At 37.8% G+C, this 25,594-nt stretch overlaps 1 protein-coding gene across 6 annotated transcripts in view; it reads right to left on the bottom strand.

Annotated features, from left to right (window-relative positions):
• The window catches only part of LOC106060390 (cAMP-dependent protein kinase regulatory subunit), a 136,981-nt gene that overhangs the window by 55,104 nt on the left and 56,283 nt on the right, over positions 1-25,594 (bottom strand). Inside the window, exon 1 of one of the 6 annotated variants that reach the window (XM_013218231.2) lies at positions 91-303. The exons of the other annotated variants lie outside the window; for them this stretch is intronic. Within the exon in view, the coding sequence (XP_013073685.1) occupies positions 91-96 (6 nt within the window). The 5' untranslated portion in view covers positions 97-303. Of the gene's footprint in view, positions 1-90; positions 304-25,594 lie in introns of those variants that run through there. 6 annotated transcript variants of the gene reach the window in all.

Below are 25,594 nucleotides of genomic sequence, written 5' to 3'. Positions count from 1 at the left end.
TTAAATACAAGTCGTGTCCCATTTGGTTCACTAAGACGGTGGGTCAATATGCTACCCAAGCATGTAAACATGAGAAAATCAATAGCTTACCTTCATTGGAGATAAATCCTGTTGGTGTAACTAGACTAATGGGATTCATTCAAAACTCAACATGACAAAATTAGGTCCCGGCCTAACAGGCTATGTGCAGTTAATACCCTGTGATGAGCTGCCCACTGGCTAGTGGGATACGTGAAAGAAAGCAGAAGACAAAAAAACAACAAGTGTATGACCAGCCAGTGAGCGCGGCAGATCGTGCTCTCACTCAGACTGACGCTTTAGACACGCGGTTCTGGCTCACTAGATCTAGGGGGGCGGTCAGTATTGGGCTGGTGCTAGGATCAACTCACAAGCACTCGTTACCTCCGTACATAATCGCTCTTTACCTCCGTACACTATGTCGATAATTTATAAAGACTTGTCCAGAACGTCTACTGACGTATCACGTGATTCAATCAATAAACAAGGCGCGAATTTGTTTCTTTGCGATGGGACAGATGTGTCACGTGTTCGTTGAACGTACATTCATGACATTGTAAGGTGTAATTGAAAACTTATATATCGGTATAACTGTAAGCTGCTTTTTGTAAACTAATACAACTGTGTAAGTGTAAGCTGTAATTTGTAAAATAATAATCCTCGTAACCGTTGTAAGAAGTAAGTTAGCATGAATTAAATAAAGAGTTAGGACTGTTATGGTAATGACTCGCAGCTGTCTAATGTGAAAATTGTTGTAGTAACTGACTTTCAACCGACAAGATTTCTGGTTTCATGTAAGTCAAAACACGTCTGGCTCTCTAGGTCACACCATAGTAAGATATGTGGATCACTTGTTAATTCATGGCAGAACTACAAGATGACAACATATTGATGTGTAGCTGCAAATTCAGGTTCAGATCTGAGTGCTATAAGATCTTTTTCTACTTACAATGCTCAACTGATACTACATCGGTAGACTGTATTTATAAATCTACTTTCTTCTAACGACTGTTAGTTACTAATATGAGAGGGAGAGGGAGGGGAGAGAGAGAGAGGGAGAGAGAGAGAGAGGAGAAAATAAAATACAGGTATATCCGATCATAGGAAACCTTTCCTCTCTTCCCCATACTCAGACATGACAAAATTATTACTATACATTGATAGTGCTGTTGTGGCTGCTAGGAATAGCGAAAGACAGGTCTACACTCAAGTCTAACTCTGTCAATATAGAAACCCTCGTGTTCACCTTATCTTTGTTTACTTCCCCATTACCCCCATTGGTTTCACTGCAAGAGTTTGACGCAGCAGCAAGAAACCAATTGCTGCCAGAGTAGCACGCCCACACTCCCACCACTCACAGTTCTTTGTAATCCTTCATAAGTTCATCTACACCAGTAGATCTTAACCTGTTGTGTTTTATTGTCTAGGGTTAGGTGCTGTATACCACTTCTATTTCCACCTCTACAGACATTCAGAGCTTCTTTTTACGATTATAGGGTTGTCTCAATCCTACAAGTACACCAAACGTCGGCAGAATGCACTCGAAGTGTACGCCTACCCCAGGATGAGAAAAGGTGGGCATGTATCTTTCCAACCATCATCAATGCACAAGTGAAGTTCAGGTACTGAATAGGACAACGTGAATTGTGTTCACAGTTTGTGCGGCTCATCCAACGTGTATTCTCTGGGTTCACTATTCGTTTATAGAATGTATATCGAACATCAGTTCTCCTACAACCAAACTCAGTACAACACAAACATTTAGTGGACTATTGGGCTACTATTAAAATTGTATTACTGTGAACTGAACAGTATTTACAAAGAGAGCTATAAAGTTTTCCGCTAGTTTCACATTCCAGTGGACGAGATATTATTTCTAATTGTACTTTTGTTTGAACCACTTGCACAGTCTGTTCTTTAGTTACATCAACATTTCACCAGCCTCGTTTTGTTTCTCATTCATGAGTTTATTTTTCTACGCGTCTCTTATTGCCAAGTGACATGCGCACACATAGAGGGCGACACCTTACAGCAAAGGGGCTACGGAGCATGGATTAAACCAGTGATGCCCAACCTTATACAGCCTGCGGGCCATTTTAATTTCCGACACTTGTGTCGCGGGCCACATAAATGAAAAGATACAGAAAAATGAAATAGAGACTAAACCATTTTAGATAGTTTTATAACAATAACAATCTGTAGATGAAAGGCTCAGAGAAGAACAAGCAGGTTTCCGAAGAGGCAGATCATGTACAGAGCAGATTTTCGTTTTACGAAATATCATAGAACAAAGTCTTGAGTACCAACAACGGCTAACGATCAGTTTCGTGGACTTCAAAAAAGCGTTTGATAGTGTCCACCGAGAATCACTAAGGAAAATAATTAGAGAATACGGTATCCCAGAAAAATTCGTCCAGATCCTACGACACCTTTACAGTCAGTCTAGTTGCTGCATTAAAACAAAAGAGTGAACAACAGAGTTTTTTACAATCGAGACAGGTGTGAGACAGGGGTGCATCCTATCTCCCTTCCTTTTCCTCCTAGCCATCGACTACATAATGAGGAGAGCAATGAACCAGAATGCCTTTGGTATTCCATGGCATGAACAACTCCGATTGACGGACTTGGACTTTGCTGATGATGTTGCACTACTCGGGGCTACAAATAAATGCATTCAAGAAATGACGGAGAGCCTAGACAGAGAGGCACCCAAAATTGGCCTCCACATAAACTTGGATAAGACTAAAATTATGCGAGTGGGATATAAGGCAAAGGGTGTCCCCGTCATACTTGGCGAGTCAAAGCTTGAAGAGCTGGACAAGTTCACGTACCTTGGCAGCATCATAACAAATGATGGAGATGCTTACCATGATGTAGCGTGCCGAATAGGAAAGGCAGAGAGCATTTTCCAAAGGCTGCAGCCTATTTGGACTAGCCAAGCCATTGGACTCGAGACAAAAATACACCTTCTCAACACAATCGTCATTCCAACTGCTACATATGCATGTGAGACGTGGAAGTCATCTGTCAAAATTGAGAAAAGAGTAAATGTGGCAACAGAGATGGCTGAGACGGATTTTGGGAGTCAGTTACACAGACCGGATCTCAAACAAGGAAATCCTATGCTGAACTGGGAGTAGAACACTTAGTGAGGTTGTGACTGAGCGTCGCATGAGGTTTGCGGGACATGTTCTACGTCAAAATGAATTACACACACCAAGAGTTGCGATAACATGGAAGCCAAAACGAGGAAAGCGCAAACAGGGACGTCCTCGTATTACTTGGCGACACACCTTCATGGAGGACCTCAGAACAGTGGACACCAGGTGGGAAGAGGCTTCAGACATTGCCAGTGACAGATCTTTATGGAGACAGCTTGCCGCCCAATGCGCCGAACGGCGCGGAAGGACCTAAGTCTAAGTAATAACAATCCCGTGGATCCAGCGATACGTCAATTACGTAACAAGGGTTTCAGGTGTCTTGTAACTGAAACAGTTTTTCTACTAAATTAAGTGCTTGTAAACATTGTGATCCTACACAGCAATTGTTTTCGGAAACGTGCGAGGTGTATGTAGTCAACACGGCGAAGAAATCTATTGTCTGTATTGCTCGAAATTTCTCAAGCTGGGAAGTCTGGCTTTGTAAGTCAATCAGTTCCAGTTTGTGACACTCTTCAGCGGCAATAGTAATTATTTCGAAATCTGTTGCTCTGTCATTTAGTTTTGAATGGAGTTTTTCATCAAATTGTCCACTCGTTTTGCAATTGTCATGCCAGAAATGTTGACAGCTTTAAATGCATTTTTTTTTCAGGCCGATTTTATTCCATCACTTTTAGCAAGCATTTTTTAATGCTTCATTTCTCTTCTTAAAATGTGAGCACATCTGTAGCCTCCATTAAAGTCGACTCATTTTCTTGACTTTTTGGTAAACATTTTCGTCACTTGCTGAACTCTAGACGTCACTTAGCGACTCTTTTCTTAGCGGCTCAAGCCGACAATGCCTCCATATTTTTGTAATGGTTTGTTTTAGAATGCCGTTTATGTTTTGTTCTTTAAAACAGCCAGACTTTCAGTACAAATTAAACATGTTGTTTTGTTAATTTACATTTAATAATGATTTGTCCACTTGTTCTGGAAGTTTTAACCTCCAATTGACACTCCCATTTCATTAACCTACAAATGTTACACGGAACGTCACTAATCATGTTGATGTCAGAAGTACCCGAACCAAAAAGATGCAGAAAAGATGCGCTGTGTTATACACATGAGATGTCAAGGACACAGCTAGCTCAAGACAGCCGCTGAATCGTCCAAGACTCTAAAATAACTGTCAATTCTTGTTGCTGAAAAAAACAAACTTGTGTTCTTATAGAAAAAAAAAATTTACATGAATAACTAACAAGACATAGATTAGTATGAAATACATCAAAGGAAACGTGAGAGTCCTAACATAGAGAAAATAAATTTTTCAACCTTTTTCTTTATATTTTCTACATTTTGTGCTGATGTTTTGGCGTGCCGGTCAGAACCACGTCGCGGGCCGGATCTGGTCCGCGGGCCGTAGTTTGGGCATCACTGGATTAAACAAACAACATAGGGGCTATAACATATGGATTTAACATACGACATAGGGGCTATAATATATGTCTTAAACATACGACATAGGGGCTACAACATATGGATGAAACATACGACATAGGGGCTACAATATATGTCTTAAACATACGACATAGGGGCTACAATATATGTCTTAAACATACGACATAGGGGCTACAATATATGTCTTAAACATACGACATAGGGGCTACAATATATGTCTTAAACATACGACATAGGGGCTATAATATATGTCTTAAACATACGACATAGGGGCTACAATATATGTCTTAAACATACGACATAGGGGCTACAATATATGTCTTAAACATACGACATAGGGGCTACAACATATGGATTAAACATACGACATAGGGGCTACAACATATGGATTAAACATACGACATAGGGGCTACAACATATGGATTAAACATACGACATAGGGGCTACAACATATGGATTAAACATACGACATAGGGGCTACAATATATGTCTTAAACATACGACATAGGGGCTACAACATATGGATTAAACATACGACATAGGGGCTACAACATATGGATGAAACATACGACATAGGGGCTACAATATATGTCTTAAACATACGACATAGGGGCTACAACATATGGATTAAACATACGACATAGGGGCTACAACATATGGATGAAACATACGACATAGGGGCTACAATATATGTCTTAAACATACGACATAGGGGCTACAACATATGGATTAAACATACGACATAGGGGCTACAACATATGGATTAAACATACGACATAGGGGCTACAACATATGGATTAAACATACGACATAGGGGCTACAACATATGGATTAAACATACGACATAGGGGCTACAATATATGTCTTAAACATACGACATAGGGGCTACAACATATGGATTAAACATACGACATAGGGGCTACAACATATGGATTAAACATACGACATAGGGGCTACAACATATGGATTAAACATACGACATAGGGGCTACAACATATGGATGAAACATACGACATAGGGGCTACAACATATGGATTAAACATACGACATAGGGGCTACAACATATGGATTAAACATACGACATAGGGGCTACAACATATGGATGAAACATACGACATAGGGGGTACAACATATGGATTAAACATACGACATAGGAGCTACAACATATGGATTAAACATACGACATAGGAGCTACAACATATGGATTAAACATACGACATAGGAGCTACAACATATGGATTAAACATACGACATAGGGGCTACAACATATGGATTAAACATACGACATAGGGGCTACAACATATGGATGAAACATACGACATAGGGGGTACAACATATGGATTAAACATACGACATAGGAGCTACAACATATGGATTAAACATACGACATAGGGGCTACAACATATGGATGAAACATACGACATAGGGGCTACAACATATGGATTAAACATACGACATAGGAGCTACAACATATGGGCTACAACATATGGATTAAACATACGACATAGGGGCTACACTATAGGGTCTACTGATTGAAACCCGCTTGGTTGTACTGATTGAAGAACCCAATGTTTCCGAAGTGCTATTTGTCACCTTCAGTTTACTTTAAAAGTGTCACCGCACAGTCCCATGTCTCTAGTCCAAACAGTATTTGTTTTCTATACAATATTTGGTTTCCCAAGGCAAGGGAATACTTCACTGTCTCTCTTCTTTCATTTCTTTTTCAGTCCTTGTCGTTTTCTTTCTTTTTGTTACTCTCTTCCTCCCTTGTAACGCACACATGATTACTCACTAATCTAGATCTGCCCCTCCGACCAGTGTAGTGAATAAAGTTAGCAGTCCAGCCATTCTAGGATGTGCCCTCTACTGAATAACATTAATGTTACACCACTCTCTCCCCAATTACATCTCTTGCGTCCCCCCAAGGGCACACCATCAACATTCACACGATTGGTCTAGAAAGGGAAAAAACTCGATGTGATCTACAGAGGAAGACAGTGATGGACACAGAGAGAGGAAGAGAGAAAGAGTATTGGAAAATGTCTTCCTCACGAGACTAATCTATCAAAAGATCTGATAAAATGACTTTTTTAAATACTAAATTAGTCTAACATTAAATAATACAGTAGCTGGTAAATAGTAACTATTAGATCAATCAAATATTCTAGTCCAACTACAGTAAAAGGTCGTTTATCCGGATGTCAAACACCCGGTACTGCCTCTTTTAGCGGCCCTCGAAAACGCGCTAATAGTTATGTATATGTCCGTCTGTCCGTCCCGTTTAGATCTAAGAAATCAGAAAAAAAATATTGAAAATCCGATACCGGTATCATGATAATTTATTTAGATGTTACAAAGTTCTGATGCAACTGTTTTCTAGAAGCAAACTGTTTAGTTTTTAAAATGAACTATGTAAGCAGTTGTTGTTGTTTTTTCTTTATTACAAGACACCACTTTTAAATGAAAACTTAAGGGAAGGGAAGTTTAAATTAATGACTCTGGCTTCATTCAAAGATTCGCGCATTGGTATAAAAACAATTGCGTCCAAGGTCACGACAGAAAAATATTAATGACTAGTTATTAAATATATTTTATAATTATTAACTATTAAATATCTTTTATAATTATTAACTAACTTATAGAATAAAATGCTCATTCAATTTTTTTTTTAAAAGGGGCTTTTTATAGCAACTTCGCTTTTAATGTATGTCTGTAAAAAAAAAAAGGGACTATTTTTAGTAACCGCAATCTTGACATATCCTCCTAATACGCTTGATGACAATCTAGATAAATAGAACCCAGATTCAGATTTAAATCTAAGTTAATTAATAATTTGAAAAAAAAAAAAAAAACTTGCATCTATAAACTATTCAGGTAATAGCTCAGCTCCTGACAGCTTCGGAGTGCAGATTTATGAACTCTAAGTCTACGGGTAGGATCTTATGACTTGATGAGTAAGAATCGGACGTGAACGCATAATATAAAATATTACATTTATTAATCTTGAGGATTTAATCATTTGAATTAAAAATGTTAAAGACAATTATCTGTATTCATCAATCTTCTTTGTTAGATCTAGAGTCTACATATTCTAGCCTTAGAGTTGACTAGTCATGATAAATATAGATCTAGAACCATCCTTTCCCATTGGCATATCAGATGGGGGCCGCCTCTGAGTTTGTAGTATCACACAAGCTCTCCTTGTAATTTTTGTTGTTGTTGTTTTATAGTAAGGTATTTAAGTGGTCTAGATGATGTGCAGCGAAAGATCAGCAATTATTTTTCTCAATAATGGTAGATATACGTACAATGCCCAGGTTTTGTTTTTTCTTTTGTGTTTCGTTTGTTAGTTTAGCTCTACCGTCTGCTATCCTAGAAAATACATGCCAGAGAGAAAGAATACACTTCAACGAAGGGTAATAATGTGATGGTCAAAGCCAGAAAAAATATATTTTCTTTTTAACATAAAATATTCATATTTGGAATAGAAGATTCAAACTGTAAAATAAAATCTACTATTAATGTCAGGATACCGTACATGTGGAGAGCTTGCGCATAAAACAATAGGTCGTAACTAAAAAAACGTGTGTTTTGGTTCATCTCTCATAGCAGTAATTACTATTGGCATCATTCTTTCAGTTTACAGCTCTCTGTTCACCCGGAAGTCGTATTGAGCGCACACCTAAACTAGCTAGTTTGAATTTGTAAACTGACTAAAAATAGAACCAACGGAAGTCCGTTATGCACAGAACGAGGGGTATGCTTTTGGTAGTGGGTTAGAAATGCTTCCGGAAATTGTAATGAGTCAAGGAGAATTAGGAGAGGGGGATAGAGTCTATGGGTTGAATATTTTTAATCTACTTATATCGTTGAGCTGCAACTCAATATTGGTATCGACCGAGGGCTTGGGTATAAGGAATCCTCAGACTTGAGAAAAAGAGACAAAAACACCTGGCATGTCAAATGAAAGAGTATTGGCAATAGTTGGGTAGAAATCAAAGGATGAAAGGAAATGTATTGAATGCTGTAGTCAACGGGCTACACACCATCACCAAACGGTAAAGGAAAACAGAATCACAAATGTAGTCTGCTATTTAGAACTAGCGCAACATTATACAAAGTGTCAAAGTAGGCTCATAGTAGAGATATATGACAAATAGTTTGTATACATAAGAGGAACATCGTCGCTAAATTCCATCGAGCCAAATTTTGGGGTTGACATAAAATCATTTTAAGAAATTTCGAGAAGTCCCGAAGTGACATCATATTCATGCAGCAGGTATTGTTGACAAATTGTTTACAATCAAATAAATTCAATGAACGAGCAGAGGAGTTCTCTAAAGGGAATATAACTTTGCTTACAATGAAATCTTTTCTAATCAGTGCTGGATTTACCTAAAGGTAGCAAGGGCTGTAGTTTAGGGCCTATACTTGCTTGGGGGCCCAGAAAAAAATGGTTCCAGGTATATGGCACGATTGCTCAAATAGCGAACGGCTTTATCAAGTTAAAATTCCATACTGATTCTACTAGAAAATAAAGTTCTCTATGAGCAGACTAGGAAAACACGACACTTAACTCTAGATACAAATCTATGGTGAATGCAGCTTAGCAATGAAATAACAAGAAAACAAATACTACAAAAAAAAAAACAAAAAAAAAACACAAGTTTAAAAAAACGGATTGCCATGACTTGGACTAGTTATAATGCAGACTGATTGATTGAAGAGATACAGACAGCTACTCCTGGGATCAATGGTAATACTCTGACTTATCTCTCATGAATACAAATCAAATATTAATCTTCAGATTTAACAAAAACAAAAAACAAACAAACATACAAGCTATGTTCCACAAGCCTAGAGCTGCACCCAGACCTGACCCCGAATCTGAGTTATAAATCTCCATGCATGTTGTATGTTATCTGTGAAGCTGGTCTAAAACGTTTGAGGTAATTTGCTAAGTTCCCAGCAGCTAGCTCCCAGAGACATCAATTCTCCTTCTGTCATAACACGAGCTAAAAGAAGAAAAGGCGAACAACTAGGACAACAGAAATCAATTCATGGCCAAAGCCTTGTGATAGCAATGGATCACGTGCCTTAGCCATTTTCAAGATGGAAATCTGGTTTCGTCCTTAATCACAGCATAACATAACCTCTTATCTGTACGCCGCTTTAAGATTTTAAAAAGTTATCGTGATTACATTATTCCATGCACATGTTGGATTCCAATTACAATCTAACAACCCCCTCCGTCTTCCAGATTTACCTTACAGAGATTCATAGCCTTGTTTTATTGGGTTCTTCTTAGAGCATGCTTAGTGCGGTTGTTCTTGTTACAGCCTGCTTAGTGTGCTCGTAATGAAGTGATAAAACGGGGCGTGGTGGCCGAGTGGTAAAAAACTTGGCTTCCTAAGGAATGGGTTTTGTGTTCAACACCCGGTGAAGAATCACAGGTATTTTGAACTTCGGGGTTTTCAGGTCACACCTGAGTTCGCTCAGTTCTGACTGGTACCTAACATAAAGATGGTCATCCTCATCAATACATCGCTAGTTCTGAGTAGGGTAGCTTTATAAAGAATCATTCCGGATTATTTGTTGTACTAGTAGTCCCATGAGAATATCTGTGTGACTAGTATTAGTTGTATTAGATCATGTTTTACTGGTAATAAATAATTTATACAGGTAGATAATTGTTAAGTTTAAAAATATATTTTCACTTACAATTAAAGATGTAATCTACTTCTGCATGCTATTTTTTAAAGCTCAATAAAATACTACACTCCAACTCACAAGCAAGGTAAATCACTGGTTACACCTACACACTTAGTCTTATTTCATCTCATTGGGTATTTTACACATATTTGTGATTATGCAGACAAACTCTACAAACTTAATTTAAACTTAGTAACAATGTGCAAACGGAGGGAATAATTGAAAAGTCAATGTAGGGCTAGACACGTGCAGTGTTCCATGCTGGATGAAATGGACACAGTGAAAGGGCATTCAAAGTGAAAAGGTCTAGATTTTATTCCTGGACTCCATAAACTACGTATAAATCTACAATAACCTAGTCCAGGACACCATAAACTCATTAATCCATATAAAACTATATTTATTAGTTAAGAAGTAGCTGTAATGGTCTGTATGATCAGTTATGTGATGCACTTGTTACTCTCTTGTAGGAAATGAACAAGGAAAGATAACTAGAATTTTCAAACAGAAATAAATTTTGACACAGTGCTCTCTCTTGTTATGCTTACTTTAGTTTTTTCGGTTTTGTTCTTTTTTTTTTTTTAAATGAGCACAGCAGCCAAAAATAATGTTGATGCTGGGCGGTTGCCATGGTTACCACCTAGAACTTCAAAGCGTCTTCCTTTCATAAGCACTTGATGTTCTGTGTACGATGGGAAGGGGATCGTGTTTTTTTTTTTGGAAGGGAGGAGGAGGATATCTTATGGCGACATATTTATGACATCAATCTCCAGGCGGACATCAAGGATGGGAAGAATGGGAGAGCGTATTATAGCTGAGAGTGGGGGGGGGGGGGCGTGGAGGAGTTCAAGTAGGAGGATGAAGTCGCTAATAGATGAGACGTTACCCACGTCTTTAATGTACAGCCGGTCTGTCGTTGGGATCAAAACATTCAGTCATACAGAAGTGTGTGTGTGTGTGTGTTGAAACTGACGAAATCTGGTGTACGCTCGGGAAATGTTTATTGTTAAAGTGTCGTCAATGGTAACTAAATAGAATTTAAAAGTGCCAGTCTGATCTAGTGATTCTTACGCTTTCTTTCAAATGTCATTGGCGATGTAGAGCCGATGAAGAAAGTCCTCCATAGCGCAACAATGTACATCACCTCGCGAGAATGAGGTGCCACGAGAGAGCTTGCCATTGCAGTCAATCACATGACACAACTTAATGAAGACGACCACATTGACAGTGACACGTAAACACAGTCTAATAGTTCTAAGTAATACACCCATATGACGTAGGCCGCAATCAGAACGTACCCAAGTCACCCCCCCCTTTTCGCCCACATTTTTGTTAACGTCACACATCAATCACCGCTCAGTATTGATCTTAATCCCAGACATCAAGTAATGAAACTTAGCTGGAAACGGTTGACTGGTTCTGATGGTTACGCTATTTCTCCAATCACCAGGTCATGAAGAAGCTAATCCAATGTGTCATGATGCACCGAGTCTTCATACCTTTTTTTTACTTTCACGTCGGAGGAATTCATTTCTCAGTGGTATTTATTGAAAACATTGAAACATCACTATACATTCTATTCGACTATTTGTATTACAGATAAACGTCCCATAGTGTTTCCAATCCATTTGGTCTCTCCCTTATATATCACTGACACGTAATCGATGACATTGTCTTATCATTTTCAACAACAAGCACTCACTGTATCACTACGGCATGACAATGCTACATGTGCAACCCTTCAATTTCACTAACAGTATTGATCGGTGCCACATTTGAACAAAGTACTTTTAGCCTATCCACAGACTCCAACACTGTCAACAGTAGTCGAACTTACATACGCCATCGACCACAAGATATGCGCAATCAATCTCGAGAATGTCAATCAATTGCGCATATCCAATCAATCATTCCCAGCCCATAGCGAGCAAATCAAGCGCACACAGCCATTCACTGAAGCGCTGATACTTAGACACAGCAAATCCGATCCAATTATAAGACACATACATCTCTAGATTGTAGTCCGGGACAGGTTATAGCATTCACTAAGAGAATTTGAAACCTAAAGTTGACCAAAGAAAACTGTTCAATCTCTCAGTCGACATTTGTCAGAAAGAGAGAACAACCATTTCTTCTTTCCATCTCTTTCCACCTCATTTCTCCTTCTCCTAATGTGATATTACGCTCTGCTCCTCGATTCGACCCCCGCCTCGAGTGTCCCAATCCCACCAGCCGTCCTGCACTTCACCCAGGGCTATAAAGGAATAAAATTGTTATAAAATCTTCGGCACCAGCATCTTAAGCCTTAAGATCGCGCTTGAAAGAAAAGGCCAAAGCCAATAGGATTGAGGAAGTCGGTGTGACACACAGTGACATCGTGTTGCTGAACACTCTGACCTTCAACCCCAGATTAGGGCTATAAAATAAGCTTGGACGAGGAGGTGGGAGATTGTATTACGGATGTAATGAGACCCTTCAATTCGAGCATATGTTTAAGTGCTGTTCCAACAGAGGGACTATGGTTGAGGTGTAGATGTTATGAAGTAGATCTAATGCTATACACAATGATACAATTGTAAGCGTTGAGCCTTTTTGTTTTCTGTTAGTCTTTTTTTGTGTTTTTTTTTCTACGGATGATGTGAAAATAGATCGGGGGAGGGGGGAAATGAGGGTTTGCATAAAGGTTAGATGGATCTCAGTGACGGATGAACGGACAGACAGACAATCAAGTAGGTGGACGGTCGGATGGAGGAATGGACAAACAAACGTACAGAGTGAGTGTCGAATAGACTGAAATACAGACGAATAGAGTGTCAGACGGAAGAGAGAGAGAGACAGAGACACAGAGAGAGAAAGACAAGAGAGAGAGAGAGAGAGAGAGAGAGAGAGACAAGAGAGAGAGAGACAAGAGAGAGAGAGAGAGAGACAAGAGAGAGAGAGAGACAGAGAGAGAGAGAGACGTTAACTCACAGGCAACCAGTGGAAGTCAAGTACAGGTAGCTCTATAATGAGTTGAACAAATGCCACGGGGTAAAGATATCAACACCTGACACAAAGAAAAAATTTAAAAGGCAGCAACTGATTGACACATTAAGAGATTTTGACATTTTACATTGTAACTTCTTATGCCATAACAATAGACCCAACAGTAACTGTCTGCATACCAACTAGCGAGATAAGTTTGTAAAGTGTATGGGTCTCCTTCTTGTTTTATGCATCTTTGGACTGAAGTGAGAACAGTGGCACACCATGAACTGACATTACATGGATACTTGACACCTTAGTATGGCAGACTATAGCCTTGCCTAAATATTATATCCACTGGTATTGTATATACTGCTTATTATTCTCTTTTATGACACAGTGACCTTTGGCACGCGCGTGCGCACAGACATGGCACTCATACAACTTGGCATGCCCAAGACACGAAACAAGGCGGTGTGACATTAAATCAATTGATTATCTACAGCACTTGTCCCACGAGTATCTCTCGACCCTCCTCCAAAAGACACAAAAATATATGGACAGTTTTTCTCTGGTCTCGGCCTAAAGTTGTTAAGTTTTGTTGTTTTTTCCCTAACCCACTGATGTCCCTTACCCCCCCCCCTTTTTTTTTTCACTCCAACAGCAAAAAGGGTATCGATTGGAGAGAACATTTTTAGAGTCAACGGCTCTTGTGTTGGTTAGATGTCTACCAGTGTGAGGACCTCTCATGGCAGGGTGGGGCACAACGTGTCTCTCTGTACTTGTCTACTGGCATAGCCCCCCCACCCCACACACACACAGTCACAATCCATTTGTGTCGCGACCCCACCTATATCAAAGAGCAAAGCTAATAGTTTCTCTTCTTTCCAATCAATCATTTATATCAAAATGTTTTGCGATGCAATGCTATCACATTTGACATTTACACACACACACACACATACAATAACAGAATCATTTCAAATAGGGCGTGCGAAATGGAAGTTGGGGGGGGGGGGGGGAACAGATTCCCCATACATGACATTAAATTTATACGGCAAGTAATGTGGAAACTATGAGAAAGGGGGAGCAGGGGTGGGGGAGGATTGCGTTGGATTCACTGCTAAAGACGTCTTCGAATATGAAAAGCTGAAGTTTGTTTTAAAATATTTCATCCCCCACTTTTTCTAAGCCCCAATCAGCTATCAATCGATTACGTAATTCTTGCCATTAAGATCATATTCATGCTTAGGAAACCCCATTCGTGACACTACCGGTGGAGGTTGGCGACAGACAAGACAAAGAACAAGTAAAATATATTTAAAAAAAAAGCTTAGCTGAGGAGAAGAACTCCAGATTACAGAGACATATCTCTCGACTCTCAATATTGTAATTTTTTTAAGTTATCAAACAGATGTAATTAATTAGCACTATTTAATGAATCAATTGATTGACTCCTGTTCTGTCAAGTTTCAACTTCATCTGAGAATTGGGAATATGGAGAAATAAAGTGTACAAAATTCGTGAGCAAACAAGCAAATTTTTTTTTTTTAATTTTTTAATATCTCTCAATACTGTAATATGTATTTCCCTTTTACAATATCAAACAAAATTAAGTAATACTTCTATTTTGTTAATTTCTTTTTATTCGTGTTTTGCTAGGGACAATGAATAACCGTGCAAAGTTTCAACTTGATCCGAGAATGGGAAGTGGGAGAAAAATCGTATTCAATATGACAGAGTGAGTTGATATAAACTTTGTAACATTATCTCTCAGTGTACAGTTTAGTTGACTTCAGCTTTGTAACAAAATAGCTCTAAATGTAAATGTGACCGAAAGAAGTTCCACGAAGATAACAGTATGTAATTCAAATGTGGACCGGCATTCTTGTTACTGTCTCCGGCTCTGTCTGCACATCCACACTCCTTTATCGAACATGCAACATGTGGCTCTATCTATGGCATGTTATTGCTTTTAGATTTGTATCCAATATCATTTCCCTGTAACGATTTCTGGTGTTCAGAAATATTAAGAAGTAACAAGTCAAAAGTAGTCAGTGGAAACGGACCTCTTCATGATAAAGTCGTAGGAAAAGGAGGGGGGGATTGTTACAAGCATTAGTATGTTGTTGTTGTTGTTTTTTTTACTGCTTTGGGGACTTTGCATAACCCTTTTAGTTGAATGCTCTTAAGACTTTGACCCATTTTTTTAATCTTGATTATTATTATGGAGAATTCAATTTTTATTGTTCAATATTTAGTAAATAAAAATACAAGATAATTTTATCTTAGCTTTTAAATTATTTATAGTAATTTGATGATATAACAAAATTACAAAGAGACTTTTATTACACAAACTTAGTAATAAAATAGAAAGAAAATAAAATATAATTATTTTGCGTTTTTCACTTAAAGGCTAACTGAACAACCTATTATTGATAATGAGATTTCTGACTAATATTTAATAATTTTTCCCAAAAGGAGAAATTGGCTCCTTTTTCTAGTTCTTCGATCTAAATGTGACAAACTGACAGACAGACGACACAAAGCTACGAAAGCCGTTTTCAAAAAATACATTAATAGAGACTTTTGGGAATGAACATTACCCATTGTGAACACGGAAGGTACGCCACTGCATGAAGCACTGTTCAATTTATTTTGGACCTAAAACATGAATTTCTCCGCTTATATTAGATACAGTTCTCTTCTGCGTTTGGAATTATTATTTCAATGGCAACAACGCAACATTTATGCCTGTAGCAATGCTCCATTGTTGGGATGTACGTCTACACACTTTTACCAGACAGACAGACAGACAGACAAACAAAGTGAGTTGATATAAGCTAAGTAATAAAAATTACATTCTTAATAAATATCTGTGTGTCCAATGGAGCTATGCACCTGTTCAGTTGTATGCTGGGTGAACACATCAGCGACAGGAGAAGTCTACTTTGAAGTGCTCAACAGGATTAGACACTCGATGGTATTGATTCCAGACACTGACAGCAGCTGGACCACACCTAACAAGTGCTGATAAGGTGGACCAGGAACCCACACAGGCCAGATTGCCTAATCCTCATGAATACAATGTACTTTAATCACCTTTAGTATGACCAGGGCTTTAACACACAGATACTAACAAGAAAAACATTGTGAGAACTACTTTTTAAAAAAATAGTGTAATACATGTCATTAATTTGTCATAACTTTGTAACCAGGGGGAAAAGTTTCGTTGTTTGAGGCTTTGAATGAGAGATTGTGTCCCTTTACAGCACAATAAATAAATTAGATTATCATCCAATAACATCAGTCGGGCAAGGTTCATATTAAACTAAATCTTCGTCACTATCAATTCATTGAATACATATGAATATTAACAATGTAATAATAATAACATTAATAAATCTCCGTATCCTGTGGTAACAAGTTGTTAGTCGAACTATCAATACAACAGTATCGACAACACTTTCGACACGAGCACGTTTTTTAGCGGCCCCCGAAAGGGGAAAAGACGCTATTAGTTTTGTGCGAAATGTCTGTCCGTCTGTCCGTCCGTCCCGTTTAGATCTCGTAAACTAGAAAAGATATTGAAAATCCGACATCACAATATTTTAGACCATTCAAAGTTCTGGTGCAACGGCTACTTTTTTTTCTGAAAGCGAAAAATCTAATTTTTAAAATCAGTTATGCAAGCAGTTTTTTAAAGAGAAAAAGCTAATTAGTATGCATTATAAGTTAAACCTAGTCTAAAACGAATAGTAATCTTGTAAACTTCATTTTCCTTAACCTTTTTTTAATTGCGGATTTTTTTCTTTTTGATTTTTTTTTTTTGAGAATTCGAATAAGAGATTGAGCCTTTTCAAAACAATTAGATCAATTATAAGACATCAGTTAGGACGGGGGGGGGGGGCGAGATGGCTGAGCGGTAAAGCGCTTGGCTTCCGAACCGGGGGTCCCGGGTTCGAATCCTGGTGAAGACTGGGATTTTCAACTTTGGAATCTTTGGGCGCCTCTGCGTCCACTCAGCTCTAATGGGTACCTGACATTAGTTGGGGAAAAGTAAAGGTGGTTGGTCGTTGTGCTGGCTACATGACACCCTCGTTAACCGTAGACCACAAAAACATATGAACTTTACATCATCTGCCCTATAGACCACAAGGTCTAAGGGGAACTAGTTAGGCCAGGTTCACATCTAACTTTACATTCACTTTCACCTATCCTTTGATCTGCGGGACCGTTGGGGCACTACACAAGATCTGTTAACCTTCTTTCTCAATTCTTATCTCTCATTTGTCTTTGATATAATTTCATTCAGATGTTCTTTCTGAAAATATTGAAGCCTGCCTGGGTGGACCACTTCGGGGGCCGATTTTGAGTTTGTGTACTGTCTTTTGTAACCTTGTTGTTTTTTTTTTTTAAATCGACGGAGTTAGGGTTGTAGTTGTTGATAGTTTGTAGTTCATAGTTTCTGATATTCTTTCTGAAAATATTGAAACCTGCCATTTACCTGCCTGAGAGGACCACTTCGGGGGCCGATTTTGATTTGTGTCTCCACACAAACTGTCTTTATAACCTTGTTAAATAATGTGTTCAAACTTGATTCTTACAAACAAACAAGAATATTGAGATGGCTGAGCGGTAAAGCGCTTGGCTTCCGAACCGGGGGTCCCGGGTTCGAATCCTGGTGAAGACTGGGATTTTCAACTTTGGAATCTTTGGGCGCCTCTGCGTCCACTCAGCTCTAATGGGTACCTGACATTAGTTGGGGAAAAGTAAAGGTGGTTGGTCGTTGTGCTGGCTACATGACACCCTCGTTAACCGTAGACCACAAAAACATATGAACTTTACATCATCTGCCCTATAGACCACAAGGTCTAAGGGGAACTAGTTAGGCCAGGTTCACATCTAACTTTACATTCACTTTCACCTATCCTTTGATCTGCGGGACCGTTGGGGCACTACACAAGATCTGTTAACCTTCTTTCTCAATTCTTATCTCTCATTTGTCTTTGATATAATTTCATTCAGATGTTCTTTCTGAAAATATTGAAGCCTGCCTGGGTGGACCACTTCGGGGGCCGATTTTGAGTTTGTGTACTGTCTTTTGTAACCTTGTTGTTTTTTTTTTTTAAAATCGACGGAGTTAGGGTTGTAGTTGTTGATAGTTTGTAGTTCATAGTTTCTGATATTCTTTCTGAAAATATTGAAACCTGCCATTTACCTGCCTGAGAGGACCACTTCGGGGGCCGATTTTGATTTGTGTCTCCACACAAACTGTCTTTATAACCTTGTTAAATAATGTGTTCAAACTTGATTCTTACAAACAAACAAGAATATTGAAAAGCAAAACAAAATAATGTTCACTATTACACAGCTAACACCAGTACATCGCTAACAACAATATATGTTGTTGGTTTTTTACCAGTACAAAGTTTACATCTGTAAATCGCTCACAACAGAATTTAGTTTTTACCAGTACAAAGTCTACATGAGTTGAGTCTCTAGAATCAATGTATTTTTAATGTCCAAAAAAAAAACAACACTTATGTTAACCCTTAACAGCCTAGTGGCCTCTGTCTGGCTCCGAGACCATGTAGTGGCACAAGTAAAAAAAAAAAAACTACTTCTAGTCCAGTTATAGAAAGAGAAGTCGCTAGTGACTAGAACAGTAAAAGGTCAAGCTGCGCCGTTGAGTCCAGTAATACAGTTTACTATGCAAATAGTCAAATCCCAGGACTGAAAAGATCCCATTCTTGACAAGTGTGACAAGTGCCACAGACCAGTCACCAGGGACAAGATGACCAGTGAATCTGTTGGACAGCAGACTTCACTACTAGTCCAGATCTGGTATCTTGAGATATAATGACGTGACCAAACTAAAGAAAATATGTCAAAGTCGAGGAAGGGGAAAAAAAGGTATTACAAGCAAGATGTCACAGCCAAAGAAACAAAAAACAGAGAAAAAGTGAGTCAGAAACATGAACATATGTCAGACTGAAGAGAAATGTCACAGCCAAAGAAACAAAAAACAGAGAAAAAGTAGTCAGAAACATGAACATATGTCAGACTGAAGAGAAATGTCACAGCCAAGGGTCATAAGGAAATCTGTTACCAGGGAGACTAGCTTTAAGTTTTCCAATTGGACAACTTGAGGAGAGTTGATGTCCAACATCTTGTCAACGGTTAAAGAAAGAGTCAAGCAAAACGTCCCACCACTTTAACTTTGCCTATCCCGTACCCTACAGAGCTAAACAAAACAACAGCCCTTTGATTCCAACTCAAGAAACGTAGAAAGCCAGAATCTGTACCCTTCAGCCAACATGCTTAGCGGAGGAGCGGTGGCTGAACCGAACCAGTTCGAAACCTGCTGAAGACTGGGATTTTCAATATCGGGATCTTTGGGCGCCACCCAGCTCTAATGGGTACCGGGCATTAGTTGGGGAAAAGTAAAAGCGGTTAGGCGTTGTGCTTGCCACTTAACACCCTCGTTAACCGTGGCTACAGAAACAAATGACTTTTACATTCTCTGCCCTATAGATCGCATGGTTTGAAAGGGGAACTTAAATGACAACATACCTAGACTTTTTGTTTTTAACTGTTAAGTACGACTAATGGTAATAAGAACATTACATTAGGAAAGTTCTCTTTTTGACCACATCAAAACAAAGCACTGCCAGTGAATGTTAAGATATTCTTTGTGACTTTAGGAAACAGAAGATGACCTGAGAACAAGGAATATAAGCCCTGTTTTTAAAATCAATTGAAACTTTATGAAGCTGATGGTGCTCTAGGATTTCTTATTTTGCTCCAAGGTGCAAAGTTGTGCGAAGTAGACAGTATCAACAGAGCCACTAATGGTTTTAAACTGAATAGTATTGCCTAAAAAGAAACTTTTCTTGTTATAAATAAGCATCCCAATATTTTAAAACTTTTTTTTATAAATGCATTTAAAAAGCGATCATCCAGATATTCCCTTCTTTCTCCACCCAAACCCTCTCTGCAACTGGTCCAGATAAGTGATAGGATCATAGCGTATTGGGAAAGCTAAAAGCATGGAATAGCGCTAAACAAAATAATTGGTAAAAATGTTTTTAATCGTATTGAATTATTGTTAGTCTAGATCTATTACAAATTTAATTACATGGCTGGTTTAAACTAATTGATACAACTACACTTAATATAAGCTTTGTTTTAAAACAACAAAAAAAAAGTATTTTCTATGTTTTTCTTGTTCAATTTCGTGGCTAGCCATTGGTTTACAACACTTGTCAGTCCGGGAATTCCCAGTCCACGCAACCTTCCATGCGGAGAGTGTAAAGTGATAGTAGGCAACTGAAATAAGGACACTACCTGAGCGTAACTAAAGTAAATGTATGTCCCAGACTGACCAGTGATACATTCATCAACACCATCATCAGACTCCTCTCCATTACTTCCAATTGATAACAAACTCGATGTCGCACAAACCGTTTTAGGCGCTGATGGATAGTGACGTAGAAGGGGCTCTCCTTAATTCTATTTTCAACTTGACGTCTGTTTTAATTATTTATTTCTCCACTCTTTCAACAGAGGTGGGGACAGATGGCTGGCTACAAGGGGAGGTTAAGCTGATGGATCGCCGAGAGGAGAAAAGAAAATCTATCAAAGATTTGTTTTTAGCATAAAATGGCAATGTGTTAAAAGAGACACTAAAAGTTTCTGCTAAAAAAATGTTCACATTAGATGGTGGTCTTAGAATAAAAGGATGGGGTCTTAGCGTAAAGAAGATGGGGTCTTACAGTAAGGATGACAGAGTCTGAATAAATATGATGGGGTCATATAGTAAAGATGATGGGGTCTTTGAGTAAAGATAATGGTAGATGCAAATATTGGCTACATTTTTAAAAGTCTATGTTCACAATAGATAGGGTCTTAGAATGGAGATAATGCCAATACTGCATGAATGAAACAAGTTGTAACGATGTGTTTGCATTCAAATAGATCGCGATCTTAATCTAGTTCTGTAAACTGACTTGAGGCATAGTTTTTGTACACAAAAAAAAAAAAACGAAACGTAGAGAACAAAAAAAAGGAATACAAATAAATAAGCTCATTATGAGGAACGCCGTCCGCTGTAAGTCCAGCCCAGGGGTAAGAACAGTTCCCTGAGCCGAGCCAATGATTCTCGTGTTTTCAATGAAAGCTAATGATCCAGGCACGCCGTAATAAATAGAATGCTCAATTATGGATCTGTTTTGTTTTTCTTATTCAGTAGAATTTGTTTTCGCATTCAAGTTGATCATTGCACTCCTGGTGGAATTGTGAGCAGCAACGAACATCTCCCACTCTATTCCCATGGGGGAAGCGTTCTTAACTTGGCTTGCTTCTGTTGGTCTGGTTTCGTTTCTACTCAAGTCTTTGGATTCACTTTCAACCCCGCACCACAAAGCTGAATTATCAACAATGCAGAGCAGTTCTTAGAGATGAATGATGCCTTTGATGTACTACAAATGAATCAGTGTAGAACTTTCTACAAGCTACATTCTAGGCGTAGGGTTACTTCATAGCGTTAGACACATTATTCTCGATTTTTTTCACTTTCTAAAATCTGGCATCACTTGGCCGCTGACCAAAAGTTGAGAACTCAAATGTCATAGCAAGGAGCCAACAAAAACTCGAGTTGCTCTAGTTCTCATGTGTCTAGATTCCGTTTCCAAATAGACAGTGTTTCAAAAGTAGTGCAAGCAGGTCCAGACAAAGTAGTTCAAACAGGTCCAGACACAGGTTTATGGGTTGTAAATGACTGACACACTTTAAAGTACATACGATACGTACTCAAGCTATTCCTATCAAAGTCTCTAGAGTAACGCCTCAGGAATATAAGATCCTAATTAAATAAATAATTTATTACTAGGAAAAGAAAATTCTTCGTGGCACGGGAGCTTAAAACTTCTGACTTCACCTGATCGGATAACACGGCCCAGCTCTCGTCTTCCAAAGTGGAGTAATTAAAGCTAATGCACATGTTTGGGAGGATATTGTCGAGAGATACTTCGAACAGCATTACTTTAGGCCAGGGGTGGAAAAATCACGGCCCGCGGACAACATGAGGCCCGCCTGAGTGTTTTATGCGTCCCGCGGACACCTAAAGAAATCAGGTGTGCCCACAGTATATACATAGAAAAATGCAAATATATTAAAAATAATTCTAAATATCTCTATAAATTATTGAAACTGTGTAATAAAACGTTTCAAGTAAACGAAGATTATTCTTATTGGCTATACTTCAATACACTCAGTCAAAGACAAAATCTCAGGCCAGTATTTATTCAATGCTATGAAAAACTGTGTTGAGTCTTGGGTATGCTTAAAACAAGAGGACAAGAGTAACAACTGATGGAGCTCGATCTTTGACTGAGAAAATCAAGTCGGTTTTTTTTTTTAAAAGAAGATCCCAACCACAAACTCATAACAGGAAAGTTTGCACAAAGCGGCATAAAAATAGCATTAATTTATAGGACCACAGATACCTTAGTGTTCAAAGTCATCAAAGCTATGGATTCTTAACACAGGCAGTTTCAATAAGTACTTGGAGATTTAGAAAAAAAAATATTCCGATGTATAGGCTGGCGTAGCATAGGCAAGGTACTGAGAAGAATATAAAATATCAAGAAATAATTTTTATGTTCCTTGAAGGACTTTGACTTTGTTACCAATATTTCTAATTGTTTTTCATAGCAGCTATTGCACTGGATATTTTGCATATGAAATGTAAGTGCATGTTAAATCTTTTCAAACAAGGCTTTCCAGATTCTCCAGGCAAACCATGTGAAAACAGGCTTTGTAATTTTCCTTTTCTGAAAAGTGAAACTATTTGTAGTGAAAAGGTTAATAGTACAAGACTTTTTTAGATTTCGTAAGTGTGGCATTTATAAAAGCAAATTTTAAGGCGTCAAGATCCAGTTTTCAATACCATCAGCTCACAATTTAGCGCAGAAGCTGATTCAGCTCCAGACAACATACATAGCTCCATGAAATTATGACCTGAAAGAGACGTTCCATTCAATACTTCCGCTGTAATTTGACACCAGTCACAAGGATAACAACTAGTATGGTAGTTCCACAGTTCCGGAACATTACGCACGAGTGTAAACAGTTAAATACTTCAAATTAAAAACAAATGCACATTTGTGATGACAAAAGCAAAATGTTTTTTACAAAATCGTAAAAATGGTTTCAGAAATAGCACACTCTTGTTGTAATTCCTCAATTGGGAGTGGGAAAAAAAACAAAAGAGAATGTATAAACAGTATAAATATGAATTAATAGACATTATACAGTTAGCTAGCGTATTTTACTAAGTTGTATGTACATATACATGAATACGTATATGCGGCTCCCCATCCCCAAAAATGTTTTAATGCGGCACTCGATACAAAAAGGTTGCCCACCCCTGCTTTAGGCCATTACTTGACACACGTAGCTAAGGCTGACAATGGAGGAGATATTCTAGCAAAACTTAAAAATCTTTATTCTAGCAAAAAGTCTAGATCTTTATTCTAGCAATGATTAAAAAATTGTGAAAAGTGTAAAATAAAATTTAGAAAATCTTTCAACTTCTAGATAGATGCAGTCACGCCCAACTCCCTTTTTGTTTACAAGTAATTGTTTTTAAAAGGAAAATGTGGAACCATCTTTGTCTACAATTGAACCAAATGAATTGCACTGCCATGGAATAGTGGTAAGAACTGAAGACAATAACAGAGGTTGCTATAACATAAGATGTATATCTCTCAATATAAAGTAAATAGTTCATGCACTCAGTAGTTTGCTTGACCTTTTGTGGCTTCTCATTACACAATGTTTTCCATCCAACGCCTTTCCTTTTTCTTCCCACGACCCTGGTCATATGATAAGGACTCGTGAAACCATCCAATCTGTAATATCAAAATCTTTATTGCTTTATTGATTTTTTCTTTCTGTCTGTCCTTCATCCCAGGCCACTTCCGTCATCATATCAACAATTTGTCCAATCAAATTTTTTGCTATCTCCCCTTCCTATCTAATAATGGAGGCAGACGATATGTATGATGTATCTTGGACGTTTATTTGACCAGAAATATATGCATCGAAATACGACAATCAACCTGCTGCTGCTGTTGTTGTTGTTTTTTGTAGTTGTTGTTTTCATATTTTGTAGACAAAGAAATTTTACTAACATTTTTATTGGAGAAATAAAAAGGATCTTTTTAATTTCTCTTTCTAGATGCGCTTTTACAGAGCGGTGTATCTTTGTTGCAGTTTGTCAATCTGAGAGTAATCCACTCGTTGGTGGAGTGATTATACGTGAAGTGATTACACATGTTTGTTAGGTCAAAGGGGAAGAGAATTAACATCACTAATACTCAGTATATCAGAAGAGCTATTTCCTTATTAACATCACTAATACTCAGTATATCAGAAGAGCTATTTCCTTAATAACATCACTAATACTCAGTATATCAGAAGAGCTATTTATTTATTAACATCACTAATACTCAGTATATCAGAAGAGCTATTTCCTTATTAACATCACTAATACTCAGTATATCAGAAGAGCTATTTCCTTATTAACATCACTAATACTCAGTATATCAGAAGAGCTATTTATTTATTAACATCACTAATACTCAGTATATCAGAAGAGCTATTTATTTATTAACATCACTAATACTCAGTATATCAGAAGAGCTATTTCCTTATTAACATTACTAATACTCAGTATATCAGAAGAGCTATTTATTTATTAACATCACTAGTACTCAGTATATCAGAAGAGCTATTTCCCTATTAACATTACTAATACTCAGTATATCAGAAGAGCTATTTCCTTATTAACATCACTAATACTCAGTATATCAGAAGAGCTATTTATTTATTAACATCACTAATACTCAGTATATCAGAAGAGCTATTTCCTTATTAACATCACTAATACTCAGTATATCAGAAGAGCTATTTATTTATTAACATCACTAATACTCAGTATATCAGAAGAGCTATTTCCTTATTAACATCACTAATACTCAGTATATCAGAAGAGCTATTTCCTTATTAACATCACTAATACTCAGTATATCAGAAGAGCTATTTCCTTATTATCATCACTAATACTCAGTATATCAGAAGAGCTATTTATTTATTAACATCACTAATACTCAGTATATCAGATGAGCTATTTATTTATTAATATCACTAATACTCAGTATATCAGAAGAGCTATTTCCTTATTAACATCACTAATACTCAGTATATCAGAAGAGCTATTTCTTTATTAACATTAC

This window comes from Biomphalaria glabrata, chromosome 2 (assembly GCF_947242115.1).
Source record: "Biomphalaria glabrata chromosome 2, xgBioGlab47.1, whole genome shotgun sequence".
Classification (NCBI taxonomy): Eukaryota; Metazoa; Mollusca; class Gastropoda; family Planorbidae; genus Biomphalaria; species Biomphalaria glabrata.
This window is presented reverse-complemented; position numbering and strand designations above follow the sequence as displayed.